This window comes from Spinacia oleracea, chromosome 4 (genome assembly GCF_020520425.1).
Source record: "Spinacia oleracea cultivar Varoflay chromosome 4, BTI_SOV_V1, whole genome shotgun sequence".
Classification (NCBI taxonomy): Eukaryota; Viridiplantae; Streptophyta; class Magnoliopsida; order Caryophyllales; family Amaranthaceae; genus Spinacia; species Spinacia oleracea.
The window spans coordinates 7,572,221-7,589,235 of NC_079490.1; the positions used below are offsets into that span (position 1 = coordinate 7,572,221).

Below are 17,015 nucleotides of genomic sequence, written 5' to 3' on the forward strand. Positions count from 1 at the left end.
TGGGTTAGTAGTTATATAGGTTTACCTGTTTAAATTGATGAATGTTTTTGAAATTATAGTTAACCAGTTCTTCGTTAACCCTTCTGTTAAAATCCTCAAGCCTTTTTTCGTAGGAGGATCCTGCTGGACACACCTTGTTTGTGCACATAATATGCTGCATTTAAACATAATCAACATTCAATTATAAATATATGTAAAATTAGTTACAATGATAATGAAAATTTCAATTTAATCATTTGTAATTTTTATCTTAATTTTGTAGAACATTAATTATTTCAATAATGAATATTGTATTTCAAAATTTTGAACATTATGTATTGTAATTATGAACATTCTATTTAAATATATTAAACATTACTTGTTTTAATATTGAACATTCTTTTTAAGAAAATTGATCATTTTATATAAACAAAATGAACATTTTAAATAACATCAATTATTATACTTACATATGGAACTGTTGAAAGGAAGAGTTTATCTTTATGGCCCTTTGCATTTAGATACTTTGACCATGAATCAATCACACAGTCAACCACTTCCGCTTCATCAACCAGTGTTTTCATGTCCTCTCTATTGATGTAGTTGTATCCATCAAAATAAAGAACCTCACTACAAACAGGAAGTAAATTAGGAGGAAGTATAAGAATTTAAATTTTAAATTATTTTTACGTGAAATTAAAGAAAATACCTGTTGTCCTGACCACTTAAGACATAATCTGCTAGGCTTTGATGCATTGTGTCCAGATTTTTGAACAAGTCTCGATACTTGACCAAATATGGAGAAGAGAAGGCAGCCGGTAGTTTGTGAATCCTTTGAGGTCTTTTTCCTTTGTCACCTTTCTCATTTCTGTATATACAAAAAATTTAACAAAAAATCAGCATAATTATAAATTGAACATATAAGATTAATAATATGAACAAATAAGATTAAGAGTACCAAAAATTTAACAAAAAATCAACATAATTATAAAATGAACACATAAGATTAAGAGTATGAACATATAAGATTAAGAGTATGAACATATAAAGTAAAAAGAATGAACAAAAGGTACAAAAAGAAAGAACATAACATTCAAAAAGAATGATCCAAAAAAATTTAACAGGTTTGAAAAAGATAGAACAAAAACTAGAAGAGTATGACATATTATTATGACATTTTAAATAACCAAAACATTATTATGTCTTTAAAATAGTTTTCATAATATAACCAAAGTTTCACAAATACTAATTCAGTTTTAATACAGTTAAAATTTACCCTTCTCCTTCATCTTCTTTTTCTCCTTTGTCTTCAAAAATTTCGTCCAATTTCAAATCTGTTTTTGTGCTTGAAATTAATGTTGATATTGAGACTTCATTCAATGGAGTTTTTGGTGAAGGAAGAGAAGATTGTTCTGCACCAACAGATAGTTCAGCTTCCACTGGTTGTTGCACCTGTGACTGTGTAGGAGTATGAGGTTCTGCTGGCTCCTCAACCATTTGTTGTGCAACCGTGTTCTCAAGCACTTGTGGTTCAGCACTTTCATTTGTCTTATTTTTTGCAGGCTGCTCCTCGACCCCATCTGGTGTAACCTTCTTCTCAATCACTTGTGGTGCAGAATCCTCTTCATTTCTCACTTCTGTTGCAGGCTCCTCTTCAATTACATTAGTTACAGGCATCATTTCTGATACATGCAACTCAGGCTCCACTGTAGCTTCATCCGAGCTCACAATCTTCTCTTCTTGTACAACAATCTCCTCCACTGTTGTTTTTGGTTTTTCTGAAGCTGGTTCACTCACTTTTGATTCTGCTTGCATCATTTTCTTAGCTTTTGCAATTTCATTTTCTTTTTTCTCTTCCTCTCTTCTTTGTTTTAGATTCGGCATAGCAGAAGCCAAAGATTCATCTATTTCTTCAAGTGACAAACTTGGCGTAGAGGTGGATGTACCAGCTTTCTCACGTTTCAACTTGTCATCATCTATTATCGGTGATGGTGAAAGTCCCAAGTCGAATGCATTCTTGATATTATACTCATATCTCTGCTTATCCTTTTTTGCTTTGTTTTTCTCCAGCTCAATTGCATCCAACAACTCTTTTTCTTTTTCCAACAGAGCCTTAATGAAGTCATCAGACCACTCATCTTGGCTTAATGATGGTTCTTTTGCCATTTTTGACAAGAACTCTTCCACTTTAGATACCAACTCATTTCCTGGGAAGAATTCTTGCGCCTTCTTCAGTGAATCAGAAAGCTTTGACAAATTGTCACCAACAGCTTGAATTATACCGACAAACTCATCCATAAACTCCTGTGTTTTAAAACCCATTGACATATATTAGGGAATAGTAAACTTTTAGGTGTTTCAGTTTGAACATTTAAAAGTAAAAGTATGAACAACTATATATACTGAATGACACTTGTGCACATATACAATATATCATTTATTGATACAGTTTGAATAAATAACTAAAGAAGTTTGAACATTTTATCTTTATATATTGCACTAATTCTTCATTATGTTATGTTATGATATGTCTTAGAGGGGTATGAACATTATATGCAAAAATAAAGAACATTTAAGCAAAGGGTTATGAGCATTTATTTATATATGTTCTAAAAATATTATTTAACATATTAAAGGAAGGAACATAAAATTAATATTACCCATATTTATATTTGGCAGAAGAATTAAATTTAATCTATTAGAATTTGATGTATTTAGTAATACCTTGCGAGTTTGTTTTTCTTCAATATTGATTTTGGGTAACACCTTCCCCAATCCAAAGCCACTTTCCTCCAATTTATTCCGTTTGTGTCCTATTTCCTTTGTCCAGCAGGACACAAGTGGAATTCGTCTTGGAGGAAAAAAGTTCATTCTTTGAACTCTGTCAAAATAGAAAATCTGACATACAAAGTATAAGTGTTAGAAAATCCCTAAGATTGATCAAGTACATTAAAATCATCAATTTAGAAGGTGTAAATGAAGTTATACCGTCAATAACGGCAATGGTCCTGTGAAAAATGTTGCTTTGTCCTTTTGTTTCAGGTTTTTCTTATACTGTGCAGTTGTTGAGAGCAGTGCCTCCCACACATACTTGCACCAATTCAAGTTTTGGATCTGCTCATGATTCATCATTGAGAACAAAAATTTGAAGTATGCTTGGTTTGTCAACGTGCTCTTGATCAACGTGTTGACAGTGACCACCAAGAAGCTTGTAATGAAATTTGCATCCGGTCCAGCCTCAATTTGGTCTTCTTGACTGTAGTACTTTAAAATTTTCTGAACTGATGGGACCTTATTCCCAAAGATCTTTTTCCAACTGTTTATTTAAATGAGCAAAATTTAATTAAGATAAACATTCCCAAACAGAAAGAACAACCAATATAAAAAGAAAGAACAAACTCAACAACAACTATGAACAATTATGAACAATTATATGAATCAGGGTTATAGAAAAAGAACAAGCATAGACATATGAACAAAATTTAATTAAGAAAAACAAAATTTAATTAAATATGAACAAAATTTAATTAAATATGAACAAAATTTATTTAGGATTCCACTTTTCATGTATTACTGTCTTCTTCCATCTGTTTTTGTTAATGAACAAAATTTAATTAAGGAAAACATTTTGAACATAAGACTAAAAACTTTGAACATAAAGGAAAAAAACTTTGAACATAATGGAGAAAAGGTTTGAACATATTGGAGAAGCTTTAAACATATTAGGGAAATTTTTTGAACATAATTGATAAAAACTTTGAACATAAGAAGGAAAAACTATGAATAATTCTATGAGAAACACAGAAAAAACTTTTTCTCATTATAATTGTAGTAAAACTTTCAAATTCTGAATGTATATTAAGCCATACACAATTGAACAAATAACTTTAAGAAAAAGAACATTTGTAGTACATGCATAATGCAGTTAGATTTTTGAAGTCTATAATATATTGAAAATATAAGTATAGATTTAAGATCATTTACCTTGCCATGAATGCAGAAAACTCTTCACTAGCCTTGTCAGACTTTGCCTCAACTATGTCTACTTCACCGCTAGGAAGGCCATATATCTTTTTCACGTCCTCAAATTCTATCAGGATTTTCTCATTCTTTGGCAGATAAAGATATTGGCTGTTTTCCTCAAAGTTGTTACATAGCCATGTAACAAATTGTTGGGATGAAGTAGGTAGCTGGAAATCTAGCAATGCTCCTAGACCGATATTCCGAACGGCCTCCTTCTTCTGTTTATTCATCATGGAAATGAAACTGATGAATTTTCCATGTCCTCCTCTAACTCCAGTTTTTTCTTCCTCTTCTTCTGCTACTTTTTCCTTGTAAACAGCAATTGATTTCTTTGGTTTCTTTTTTGCAGGAACTTCTTTGGTAATCATCGCCAAAGGGGAAACCTCCCGTTCCACAATTAAAGCTGATTAACAAAACCAAAAATTAATGATGAATATTGTATTTCAAAATTTTGTAGAACATTAATTATTTCAATAATGAATATTGTATTTCAAAATTTTGAACATTATGTATTGTAATTATGAACATTCTATTTAAATATATTAAACATTACTTGTTTTAATATTGAACATTCTTTTTAAGAAAATTGATCATTTTATATAAACAAAATGAACATTTTAAATAACCTCAATTATTATACTTACATATGGAACTGTTGAAAGGAAGAGTTTATTTTACCTTTTTCTATATTTTCTTCCTTCACTTCATATTCTTCATCAGTTATTTTCCTTTTTGTTTTTCTTTCAGCAGGTAGGTTTGCTTTTGCTGCTGTTCTTTTTGATGCTGGAAAAGGAACACATATAAGTAAGTTTTAATAACAATTGTAGAATTTTTAATTTTATGGAGAACAAATAAATTTTAATTTTACCTATTTTTTGTCTTTGTTTTTCAAACTCAACCAACCTATCTTTCACTGGTACTGTTTTCTCTGTTGGAGAAGAACATACAATTAAGAAGTTTTGATAAACATGTAATACAATGTTTAATATTTTAGTATACTAAATATACCTTTTGGCATCTTGTTTTGTTCTTTTTCTTCTTCTTCTTCTTCCCATTCTTCATCTTCCTCATCTTCCTCATCTTCTTCCTCTTCTTCCTCTTCTTCCTCATTTTGTTCTTCCTCCTCTTCTTGCTCTTCTTCATCATTTCCCTCTAACTCCTCTTCTTCTTGAACCTCTTCTTCTTCTTCCTTTCTTTTTTTCATTTTCCTCTTCCCTTTAACATTGACTTTTGCAAGTTCTGTGAACAGAACAAAATAGTAAAAATGTTTGAACATATTACCCAAAAACTTTGAACGAAATAGTAAAGCTTCGAACATAAGATAATAAACTTGGAACATAATGGAGAAAACTTTGAACTTAATATAGAAAACTTTTGAACATGATGGAGAAAAACTTTGAACATATAACCAAATAGTTTGAATAACTGTGAGATAAAAACAGAAAGAATTTTTATCCAAACAAAAATAACATTTTATGATAATCAAATGAACTTTCCTTGAAAAAACTTTGAACAATGTTAAATGTAATACCTGTTTTCTGTTCTTCTTTCACTTCTTCAATATCATTTTTCTTATTTCTTTTCAATGCACTCCTAAGAGGAAGAATTCTTCCCTTAACAGGTGCTTTTTTTTCAACTCCTGTAAAAAAAATTACAATGTATTTAACATATTAACATTTTATCAATTATCTTAGATTATTTTTTAATAATGTTTTTTTGTAAATATGTTTACCTTTTTGTTTTTTTATTTTTATTATCTCAACATCCAAAGGCTCATCCTCAGCTTCTTTCTCAGCCGCTTTCCTTTTCTTTGGAGTATTTGTTACTTTGGAAGTAACTCCAGAAACATCTACATTATTAACAAATACTAAGTACAACTTACATAATAATATATTTTGAATATTTATTGAAATAAGATTGAACAATGTAAATAGTTACCTTTGCCTTCAAATTCTTCTTTGCTAACTACTTCAGCACAAACATTTTGTTGCACTTTCACTATTGATCTTGTACTTCTTCTCGGATTGTATGAATCTGATATGTTGTGCAACTTCTTTTGTAGTTCTTCATCCATAGTAATACTTAGAATGGTGTTCTTCTTGGTAGCTGTTGTCTTCTTTCCTCTTTTTGTGCCTTTACCACCAATGGTTTGAGCTTCACTCTCTGAAGTATTTACACTTTCAACCACCATGGCAATTGCTTTTGTGGCATCATCGTCTTCTTTTTTCTTTCTCTCATCTTCTCTTTTCTTTCTCTCAGCTTCTTTCCTTTCCGCTTCCTCTATCAACTCTTTGTTGTTTTTAGCCATAAGCTGGCTCATTTTTTCTTCATATTCTTTCTTTCTTTCCTCTAAATCCTTCTTCATTGCTTCAGCTTTATCTTCTTCTTCCTTCTTCTTATTAGCCTCGATCCTCTTGTTTTCAGCTTCTTTCAGCTCAGCTTCTCTTTGGGCATCAGCTGCAGATGCCTTCTCCTCATCCAGTTTTTTCGCTTCTGCATCAGCTGCAGATGCCTTTTCCTCAGCCACTCTTTTGGCTTCTTTCTCAGCTGCAGACGCCTTTTCCTGAGCGACTCTTTTGTCTTCTGCATCAGCTGCAGGTGCCATTTTCTCAGCTTCTATTTGTGTTGCAACGGCAGCTGTATCTATCCTTTTGTCAGCTTCTTTGCTGGCCATTGCAGCAGCAGCAGCTGCAGCTACCATTTGTGTAGCCTTTTTTTTGTTGTTCTGCTTTATGCTCTTTGCTAAAAGTTGTTTCAGTAAGTTGTTGCCCCTGATAAACAAAGAACAAAAAAATTCAATAAATTAAAACGACAAATGTGTGATCATATATATGAAAACGTATGAAAAATATCATTTATATATAAAGTTACAAATAAAGAAGAAAGAAAGAGTTGTTCAATAATAAAGAATAAACCATAAAAAATAAAGAACAAACAATTCCAAATGAATGAACAAACAATGAAACCATTATGAACAAATATGCAGAAGAAAATGAATTGTAAAAAAATGCCAAATTCTACCTATTTTTTGTAGCAATCTTTCTTTGTACCAAAGATTTTGAAGACTCTTCTTGATCTTCTTCACTGTTATTTGAATAATATATTTTTAATATACATGCTATTTTATATAAAAATTATGAACAATTCAACTAAATTGAAAATTCATATTAATTTTTACCTTGATGTTTTTTGAACTTCAGGCTGTGATTTTGATGAAGATTTCTTATCTCCTTCACTGTAATTTGAATAGTAAGGTGTAAACGTACAAGTCATTTTATATAAAATTAATAAAAAATTATTTAAAAAGCTAAAAATGGACATTATATTATACTGTGAAATTTGAACCCATGACTAAAAACTTGAACATTAGGGTAAAAACTTTGAACATAAAGGTAATAAACTTTGAACAAAATGGAGAAAAGTTTTAAACATAATAGGTAAATTTGAACATTTGACTAAAAACGTTGAACATAAAGGTTAAAAACTTTGAACAAAATGGAGAAAAGCTTTGAACATATAACCAAATAGTTTGACTGAGATATAAACAGAAAGAAAGGCTTTGAACATATGACTAAAAACTTTGAACATAAAGGTTAAAAAATTTGAACGAACAATGGAGAAAAGCTTTGAACATATAGGAGAAGCTTTAAACATAATAAGTAAAATTTTTGATCATAATTCATAAAAACTTTGAACACAAGGAGGAAATTTTTTGAACATAATTCATAAACGCAGATGAGATAAACTTTCAATTTATGAATGAATATTAAGCCATACACAATTGAACAAATAACTTTAAGAAAAAGAACATTTATATTACATGCATAATGTAGTAAAAAAATGGACATTATATTATACCTCAATGGTTTTTGAACTTCTGTCTCAGAAGTTGTACATGCCTTCCCATCTCCTTCACTGTATTTTTTATTAATATGATGTTAATGCACACATTATATTATATAATATTAAAAATCATTCAAATTTAATAAAAAATTGATATTATCTTATACCTTAATACTTTCTGAACCTCTGGCTGGGATTTAGTTGGTCTTCGCTTAAATTTGAGTATTAACCTTTGTGGTTGTTCTCTAGATTTTATAAATGTATAACTAATGAGTGTCCAGAGCAAAATTCAGTTTGAAGAAATGAATATTTTATGAAAACAAAATGAACATTTAACATAAAAACAGTTATCATGAGTTTTAATAATAAAAAGGACTGAAGAAATGAACAAAAGTTCAAACATTGAAATTATGAATATAGTAGTTGAAATAATTGAAGATTTCTAAACCAAACTTAGTATATCAGAGTAAACGAACATTTTATTAAAAAGAATTGAATATTTTAGCAAAATAAATTGAACATTTTTCGCAGATGAGTGTAGATTTAAAATTTTACTGTAGAAAAATTAAATATTAGTACAAAGAACATTTCCATTATGAATATAATACTAGAAATAATTCATAGTATATTCCAAAACAAAACTCTGTAACAAAATATATTCCAGAAAAAAATTGAACATTTTATAAAAAGAAATGAACTATCAAAATATATTGAATATTTTATAAAACGAAAATGAATATTTTATCAAAATATATTGAACATTTTGGAGACAGACAGTTACCATGATTTCTGGATTTAGTTTTTGGACATATGAATGAACAAATGTTCAAATTATTTTAATTATATATATAACATTCGAAATAATTCAGTATTCCTAAAGAAAATCTCAGTAGACCAAAAAGGATATCCAGTTTGGAATATATGATCATTTTCCAAAAAGATATTGAATATTCTGCTATAATCAATTGAACATTTTGCATAAGATAGTTATCATGAGTTCTCAAGACTTAATTTATTTTACAGAGGAATGAACAAAACTCAGTGGACCAAAATGAATATCTAGCTTAAACAATATGAACATTTTACACATAAATTGAACATCTAACATAAGATTAGAAAAACTCAACAAAAGTTCATCACATTTACATTATTATAATAATATTTAAATTAATTGACATTCCCAATCCAAATTTTAATCATCAATAAGATTATTGTTAAATCTCTATGAATATGAACAATGTATCATTAATTTGTATTTGTATTGTATCAAATGTCAAAAACGGCACATTCGCAAATTAAATAGAAATAGATATTCAAAAACATAAAAATTACTTACTGGAATGTGTCTATTTGCTTTTCAGCTTCAATTTCCTTCTCAATTTCGTATTTTCCAGTTCTGTGATCAAAAAACCAATAGTTAGGGTTTGGTTAAATCATCACGCAACGAAAATGAACATTAAATTAAAAACGATTGAACATTAACATAAAATTGATTGAACATATGTAAATTAAAATGAATTTATCTACGAAAACTTAAAATAACTTACTCCTTCATGTTTGGTTGCTTTGCATTCCCGATTTTTTGCTCTTCACTAGATCTTCCAGTCCTATAGCCAAAAAATCAGAAGTTAGGGTTTGCTAACATCATAAACAAAAAAATTGACCATTATAATGAAATTATTTGAACATTATAAAGAAAAATACTGAAAATAACTGAATTAAACAAATATTTAAGTAATAAAACAGTTGCATGTTCGAAATCTGAAATTAAATTACATACGTTTCCTTTTTTTCTTTCGGCATCTTCGTTTTTCTGAAATAGAACGAAAATAAGCAAAATTAGATTTCATTTTAGTTCGAAAATAAAATCGAAACATCAGAATCAATTGTAATTACTTACTTTTTGCTTTTCGGTGGATTTTGAAGCTTGTTCATGTCAATTTCGTCACGAACATCCATTTTTCTCTTTTTTTTCAGTAAAAAGAAGTCACAGATTTCTTCTCTTGATATTTTGTGGAAATTCAGTTTTATAATGAAGATTAGTAGCGGTTTGAAGAGTGAGAAAGTTGATTGAGGTGGTTGCAGGAAGTTTAATGGCGGTTTTAAGAGAGAGAAAACAACGAAGTAGAAGAGTGGGCAGAGGAGAGAGAAAATTTTTTGCGTGCTGAGAATTTGAAAGGTTTTCGAAATGATTTTCCTCTTTTTTTTTTTGTATTTATAGGCGATTCTTGCGCGAAATTTATTTACATCACGTGCCACAATATTTGCTTACCCGCGCGTGGGTTACACGCGCCTAACAATGGCAGGGGGTACAGCCAAGTTGGCTGTACCTGGGTATTTTACCCAAACGACGCTGCGCGTCGTTTTGGGCAGGGGGTACAGCCATCTTGGCTGTACCTGGGTATAGCAATTAGGGATATGTGGAAGAGGCATTGAAACTGTGATAATATATATAGCACACAATAAAAGGAATTGAAGAAATAAAACCAAATCAATACTCTATATATTAAAAGACGTTTTTAGGAAAGTTTACGTGACATGTGTCGCTCTGTTTATGAGTCGTTCGCTCCATGTAATTTTCATATACGTTAAAAAAAAAAAAATCAAACATGGTTTTGCATAAGGTTTGAACCCATGACTTTGAGTTTAAACAATAAACCCTTTACCACTAAACAATTACTCATATCTTTCAATGGGCCCACGGTAACACAAATTATTAACAACAAAAAAACTTGAATCTCTCTTTATCATTCATCCACTCTTTACCTAAGGTCTCACTTAAATCTATCAATGTCCACGATAACACGAATTTCTAACAATAAAAAAGCCTCTAATGCACCATAACAATTAGCAAGAAACTAAATATTGTATAAGAACATTTATGAACAAATCAATGTTGTGTTTAGTAACACAATATTGTTTTCAAATCATTTATATGGCCTATTTGGGAATTAACATGGATTTCATTTGAAACTAGTGTGTGGCCCGGACGATTAGGGGTGTTCATCGGTCCAAACCCAGACCGGATCAGACCAGACCAAATATCGAAATTTTGATAATCCCAAGACTCGAAGACCGGACCGATTATGCTTGGACCGAACCGAAAACGGTCTAAAACCCGTACCTGACCGGTTTGGACCGGTTTTAGATCTATTTCTATATTTTTTTTCTAATTTTTACTAAAAATTATGATAAAGAAGAAAAAAAATATATAAAAAAAACCAATTGTTTAAGGCCTTTTCTTGAAACTAAAATAAAGTATATCACAATATAGTAATATTTACAGCAAATTAAAGGGGATAATTAACTTTTTAAATAGTTTATACGAAGTATTATATTTTATTAAGGAAAAATCGGTCTGCTCCAAAATCGGATTTTGGGCTGGACCGGAAGTTGATATTTCTCGAACCGAAGACTGGACCGATTGCCTTTAGTCCGGTCCGGACCAAATTTTTTACACCCCTACGGACGATGTCCCGGTTGCTACATTGAATAATTAAAAAATTTAGATTTTTCTTAAGTCCAATAATTGACCAAAATACTTGTATTCTATAGAATGAAAAACAACCGTTAAGTTCGTCAACTATACAGACACGCTACGTCATTTATCATGACAAGTAATTTTTCAATCGTATCATCTTAGAATTTGTATAATTTATTTTCTCATTGAACTTAGTAGGCTAAATTAATAAACACCAAATTAGATATATATGCAGCTATGTAGGGCAATCCGATAGTTGATGCTTATGAGACTTATGACATCATTTTTCTCAATCAGATCCTTTCTTGTATGAATAAAAGAGAAATATTTGATGTCGATCACTTAGAGTTTTGTTAAGTGCATGTTATGGGAAAAAGCAATGACAATCACTACATGTATTTTCCCCAACTTCTAGATGCATATGAAAATGTATCAAATTGTAATTAATAATTATTTGGAATTATTGTGATTTGTATCCCTAGTGTTAGAATCCAACCTTCTTTTACTTGTATTTCTCTTTTCTATTGCTTTCTAGGATCTTTCTAATAGTTTTCTAGGCTTTAGGGAGAATTATTATGCTACTGTAATTCCAATGTTCACTGGCAAGTTTTAGCTAATTCAAAATAAACCTCTATGAGGGGTATGAACCAATACCTCTCATCAGAAGTTGCCTTTGCTTAATCACTTGCGTTGTTGTTAGCCTTTATAGATATTGTGCTGTCGCATGTTTTTAAGCTTTCCAAGACCCATCAAAGTCCCTCGCAAAACAGATACACTCTCGTCGTCGGTCCCGCTTGTGCCTGTTGTGCGCACACAAGCACCCCGATCGACCCTCGACCCTCCCTCTTGTCGCCAATAGGCAAGAGTGCCCATTCTAAAGAAAACACCCGCTCGTGCCCTGAGCCTTGAGATTCACTTTCCGCACTAGGCTTGCGCCCTTGCCGCCCCATAGGCAAGAGCGCGCCGCACGATCCGGTGCCAAAACACTCGGACCGTGACAGTTGGTGAAGGAAATAATGCCCTTGGTCCAAGTATGCATTCAATGTTAAGTATAATAAATGCGGTTCAGTATTAATTAACAAGTTAATAATTCAGTGAGATCAAGTGAGCTGAATGCCTGACTAGAGGCCGCTTCAGTTCAAGTGGAATTAATTATATTAATCCTCAGCTTACTCTTGACTGAACCCGTAGGGTCACACAAATAGTACGTAAACGGATCAAGTATTTAATGGCATTAAATACTCCATCTATGGATATTCGGAATCGACGGATCTTGGTTTCAGTGGGAGCTGAGATCGTCACAGGCAAGAAATGAATACTCCGGAAACGATGATATTGCCGGAAACGGAAATATGGATCGTATCGGAAATAGAAATATTATCCAAAGTCGTAGATGTTGCCGGAAACGGAAACATGGTACGTATCGGAAAATATTATCGGAAATGGAAATATTGCCGGAATCGGAAATATTGCCGGAAACGGAAATATTGTCAGAATCGGAAATATTATCGGAATCGGAAAATAATTCCGGAAATGGAAATATTAAATATTTGTTCGAAACGGAAATTGATTCCGGAGTCGGAAATATTAAATATTGTTCGTATCGGAAATGAATTCCGGAAACGGGAATTTAATCGGAAGCGTATCGTACGAATAAAGATCGGACGAGCTTGCTAGACGCAAGGCCTAGCACGAAGCTAGGCCCAATGCCTAGCAAAGCCCGCACGCGACCAAAGCAAGCAAAGCCCAAACGCGAGAGCAAGGCCAGCAGGCGCGCGCCCCTCGTGGGCTGCGAGCACTTGCTGGGCCTGGGCTCAGCGCGCGCGCGCGCACGACGCCCCTCGTGGGCTGCTCCGCCTGCGTGAGTGTTTGTGCTTGCGTACGAAACCTTGATCGGTTAGGATTCGTATAAGATTGATTCCCTAAGTCTACTAGATAAATTAAGTGATTGAATTTTAGATTAATTCAGATTCACTAAATCGTTTCCTAGTAGGATTCTAATATCCGATACCCATGCCCTATAAATAGGTGATCAATGCTCACAATTTATATAGAGTATTCAAGTATTCAAAGTGATTTTTGAGAGCAAAAATTCAGTCATACAATTGGCTACAATAGCCGAAAATTCTAAGTACCTTAAGGGCGATCCTAGTTGGTCAAGCTTAAGGCGGATCCGGACGTGCTGTGGACTATCTACGGAGGGACGACACTTGGAGTCCTAAAGACTTGTTCTTGTTCGGTTCGGGCGCAGCTAGGGAAGGCCCGCAACAAAGAGTATGCATCTAAACTATGCTAAATGATTATGTGTAAATAATATGCTTTCCTGGCTTTATGGTTTTTCCGCATGATTTATGAATTGTCATATGTATCATAACCTAACAGTGGTATCACGAGCCTCTTATTATTTTCATAATCTAAATTGCATGAACATGGTTAAATATTACAAATTTGCAAGAATTAAAAGGGGTGATTAATTTTCGTAATTGTTAATTAATTGCAAATTGCGTTTATTTAATTATACGTACGCAGTTTTTCGGCAGTTTCTTCGTTACTCATCCAAATCGAGTGATTTTTGTGTCAATTCCGCATGTAAAAGGCATTCTAAAATTTTGACAAAATTAGTATTTTTCGGCCGAACCCAGAATTCTCAAATTCGAAGCCTAACTATGACTTTTCGGAGGTTTTAGTTTTTCGAATGCAAAATTTCGTAAATTTAAGATGTTAAATTAAATATTTGCGATTCTTGTTGATAAATCTTGAATTTTTTATTGACCTACTGTATATGTTTAACAAGTTTGAATGCCTAGCCTTGTTAATTATGCAATCTAATTTGTAATTATGATTAATTTGTTGAAAATTGGAATAATTTAGAATTAATTTGATTTTCATAATTAGTTATAATTTAATTAGATACCTATGATTAAAAACCACCATAAAAATTGTAAATTTATGTTAAATTTTAAATTTTTATGACCTAGACTTGAATCCATGTTAATCGGAAATCAATTGAATAATAAATTTTCGATTTTCCGCCCTAAAATTATGAAATTAATATTATTTATTAATTTGTCATTAATTTTGAATATAAATTTTAAATTTTATGCGATTCGCTCATATATCTTGCACGCACAAAGCAATGGACGCTACGTGTTACCCTTAAGGGGTGTTGTATAGTGCGGGCATGTGACGACGAGCAAGGGAGCTCGTCGCCCATGCGGTATGAATGCAATGAGCAAGGCCATGGTGCAAGAGCACAAGGCAGCATCCCTGCCTTGTGTCGTGGGCTGTGTGCAATGGGCGAATGGGTGAGGGCGAGAGCAAGGCACGAGCAGTCGCGTGTGGGCAGCAAGCGAGCTGCCCAACAGCGCGCACTGCCTCGCGCAAGCGTGCGGAGCCTCGCGCGTAGCGAGCGTAAGCTCGCGTGCCACGAGTGCTGCGCCAAGCATCAATCGCTCGCGCGCTGCGAGTGCTTGTTGTGCGTGCGACGAGCACTGCGCCCAGCGATGGCGTGCGAGTGCTTGTTGTGCGTGCGACGAGCGCTGCGCCCAGCGATGGCGTGCGAGTGCTTGTTGTGCGTGCCACGAGCGCTGCGCCCAGCGATGGCGTGCGAGTGATTGTTGCGACGTGCGACGAGCGCTGCGCCCAGCGATGGGCTGCGGCAGCATGCTCGTGCGTCGAGCTCTGGCGCGCGCAGCGAGCACCAACTCGCGTGATGCCTTGCGATGGTGAGCAGCAGCGATGCGACGCAGCGCATGGGCTGCGCGCACATGGCCAGCGATGGCTGTGTGCGTGTGGCCCATGGGCGTGCGTTGCGTGGGATTGTTGCGTTGCGATTAGATCGTTTTCAAATTTTAATTTGAAATTTTCAGTTTACGTAATTTTAATTAATTTTAAAATTAATAATTTAAATTATTTTCTTGGATTTTAATTTTGAATATTGTAATTATAATAAATTTTATTTATTCTAATTATTTTACTAAAATTAAAATCATGAATTAATTTAAATACAACTGAAATTAAATTAAACTTTTTGGATTCAATTATAAATTTATATGAGCTTTAAATTTTAATTAAATTTGTATGTTTCCGGTTAGACTAGAAATACATTTTTATGTTTAAAATTAGTAAAGCATATGAATTTATTGGTTTAAGTGGGAGCCCTTTTAGTCATATACTCTTGATTAGGTCTACAAATCCTTAAGGTTAAAACAACTTGATTAGAATTAATAAGGACTGAATAATTTGTAGATTATTGGTGCCCTTGATTAATTGCTGCAAATGTTTATGTGATGCATAATGTGTTTTACTAACCAGCTATGTGGGCCATTCATGATAATGAATGGGTGAATGGTATATATTGTATATGTACTGTTTTGCAGGTTATGAAGTGACTAGTATGGCCCAAATAGGATAGAAAATATGGTCTGCGTACCATTAATTTGAATGTAATTGGTCTAAAGTACCAAAGTTGTTTTTCAATTCAAATATGGTCTGCGTACCATCAAATAGTTGTAATTAGTTTTAATTATAGCTTATCCTATTTGAAGAAAATGGTGCCTCCCACGGAGATTTTCAAGACGGACTTTGAAGTTAAAGCTTCAAGATGAAGTCGGGCCATACTAGATCACATTTATCTTATGCATGCTTTAAGTTATTTATTGCTTTAAATGTGTCTTAAATATGCATGAGATCAAAGCTTGATTATGTTGCATGATTAAGGATTTTAGTTCACTTAAAATCTAACCAACATAGTAAGAGCCTTAAGTTCCAAACTTAAAAATTGAGTTAAAAGGTGCCATGCCAAAATATACACTTGCTTGGATATCCTTTACATCAATCTAGTAATAGTTTTCGCTCAGCGAGGTGTTACTTATTGGTCCTAAAGGGGCAAGGTACACAAATAATTGTGAGTACATGTTAGTTTTGGTGAAACTCAACGATATAAGTAAGGAGTCCTTTTATGTCGTGGCAAAATCGATAGGTTTACCTAATAAGTTCTTAGACGTACCTATCAACCAAGAATAGTTTCTAGACTATTAGCAAATGGCTTTTGCTTACCTAAGATGTTTTAGGATTAAGTCGACAAACTGTGCTTAATTCTTCAATGATTTTAGGATCTTGGAATCATTTTATTCGCACCTGCCGGAACAATAAATTCGAATAAAATGCTAATAACTTGTTTTAATTGCATGATTGCTTTAATTTTCAAGTTATTACTCATGATAAATGTTTAGACTTTGCATGCTTCAATGTATGCTTTAATTATTGTTTTTAATTAAATATCTTGCACTGCAATAAAATCCTTTTAGAAAGGTAACAGTAAATTTCTTCGATTGGTAGTGAATCCAAGAACGATTCACGGAAATGAGAGAAAATGAGCAATTTAAAATGTACGTTTCTTTTAGCGACTTTTATGGTTGTTTTCGAATATCAAAATCGAATGGCAAACCAATTGGTGCTTGTGAATTCAAAATACACTGTAGTTTTGAGATCATAAAGCATTGAGCTTAAACGCTCAGCTTTACCAATGGTTAACAACCTAATATCTTTTTCCATTAAATTCTCGAATGAGCCTAGACCCTAGACATTCGAATAGATCGATGCTTAGAGAACTTTAGAAGCTTCTGGTAAGATCATCTAGTTGAAACAGAATATTCAACATAAATGGAAAGAACCTTGTTGGAGTGAC

At 32.7% G+C, this 17,015-nt stretch overlaps 2 protein-coding genes and 1 long non-coding RNA gene across 3 annotated transcripts; all 3 read right to left on the reverse strand.

Annotated features, from left to right (window-relative positions):
- Positions 1-422: 422 nt before the first annotated feature.
- On the reverse strand, positions 423-3,108 carry LOC130471282 (uncharacterized). Its single transcript, XM_056841323.1, has 5 exons — positions 2,968-3,108; positions 2,704-2,877; positions 1,256-2,283; positions 689-847; positions 423-609 (listed from the first exon to the last, which is right to left on the reverse strand). The coding sequence occupies exons 1-5, from the start codon at positions 3,106-3,108 to the stop codon at positions 423-425; spliced, it is 1,689 nt and encodes a 562-aa protein (XP_056697301.1).
- Positions 3,109-4,083: 975 nt separating this feature from the next.
- On the reverse strand, positions 4,084-6,703 carry LOC130471283 (uncharacterized). The gene is made up of 6 exons (XM_056841324.1): positions 5,941-6,703; positions 5,534-5,641; positions 4,871-4,930; positions 4,681-4,785; positions 4,209-4,405; positions 4,084-4,110 (listed from the first exon to the last, which is right to left on the reverse strand). Exons 1-6 carry the CDS (start codon positions 6,701-6,703, stop codon positions 4,084-4,086), a joined length of 1,260 nt encoding a protein of 419 aa, XP_056697302.1.
- Positions 6,704-6,707: 4 nt separating this feature from the next.
- LOC110786890 (uncharacterized) lies at positions 6,708-9,870 on the reverse strand. The gene is made up of 7 exons (XR_008918965.1): positions 9,746-9,870; positions 9,626-9,658; positions 9,182-9,452; positions 8,013-8,090; positions 7,861-7,917; positions 7,181-7,237; positions 6,708-6,773 (listed from the first exon to the last, which is right to left on the reverse strand). It is a non-coding gene; the product is annotated as an uncharacterized lncRNA (long non-coding RNA).
- Positions 9,871-17,015: the final 7,145 nt, after the last annotated feature.

Excerpts from the sequence above, each read along its gene's own strand:
- LOC130471283 (XM_056841324.1), bottom strand. The coding sequence starts at position 6,703 with ATGGTAGCTGCAGCTGCTGCTGCTGCAATGGCCAGCAAAGAAGCTGAC. Across the intron at positions 4,931-5,533 it reads GAAAGAAGAACAGAAAACAG|AGAAAACAGTACCAGTGAAA; the intron begins GTATTACATTTA and ends CTTCTCCAACAG. Across the intron at positions 4,406-4,680 it reads GGAAGAAAATATAGAAAAAG|CTTTAATTGTGGAACGGGAG; the intron begins GTAAAATAAACT and ends TTTGTTAATCAG.
- LOC130471282 (XM_056841323.1), bottom strand. The coding sequence starts at position 3,108 with ATGAATCATGAGCAGATCCAAAACTTGAATTGGTGCAAGTATGTGTGG. Across the intron at positions 2,284-2,703 it reads AAGAAAAACAAACTCGCAAG|GAGTTTATGGATGAGTTTGT; the intron begins GTATTACTAAAT and ends TTTAAAACACAG. Across the intron at positions 848-1,255 it reads AAAGAAGATGAAGGAGAAGG|AAATGAGAAAGGTGACAAAG; the intron begins GTAAATTTTAAC and ends TTGTATATACAG.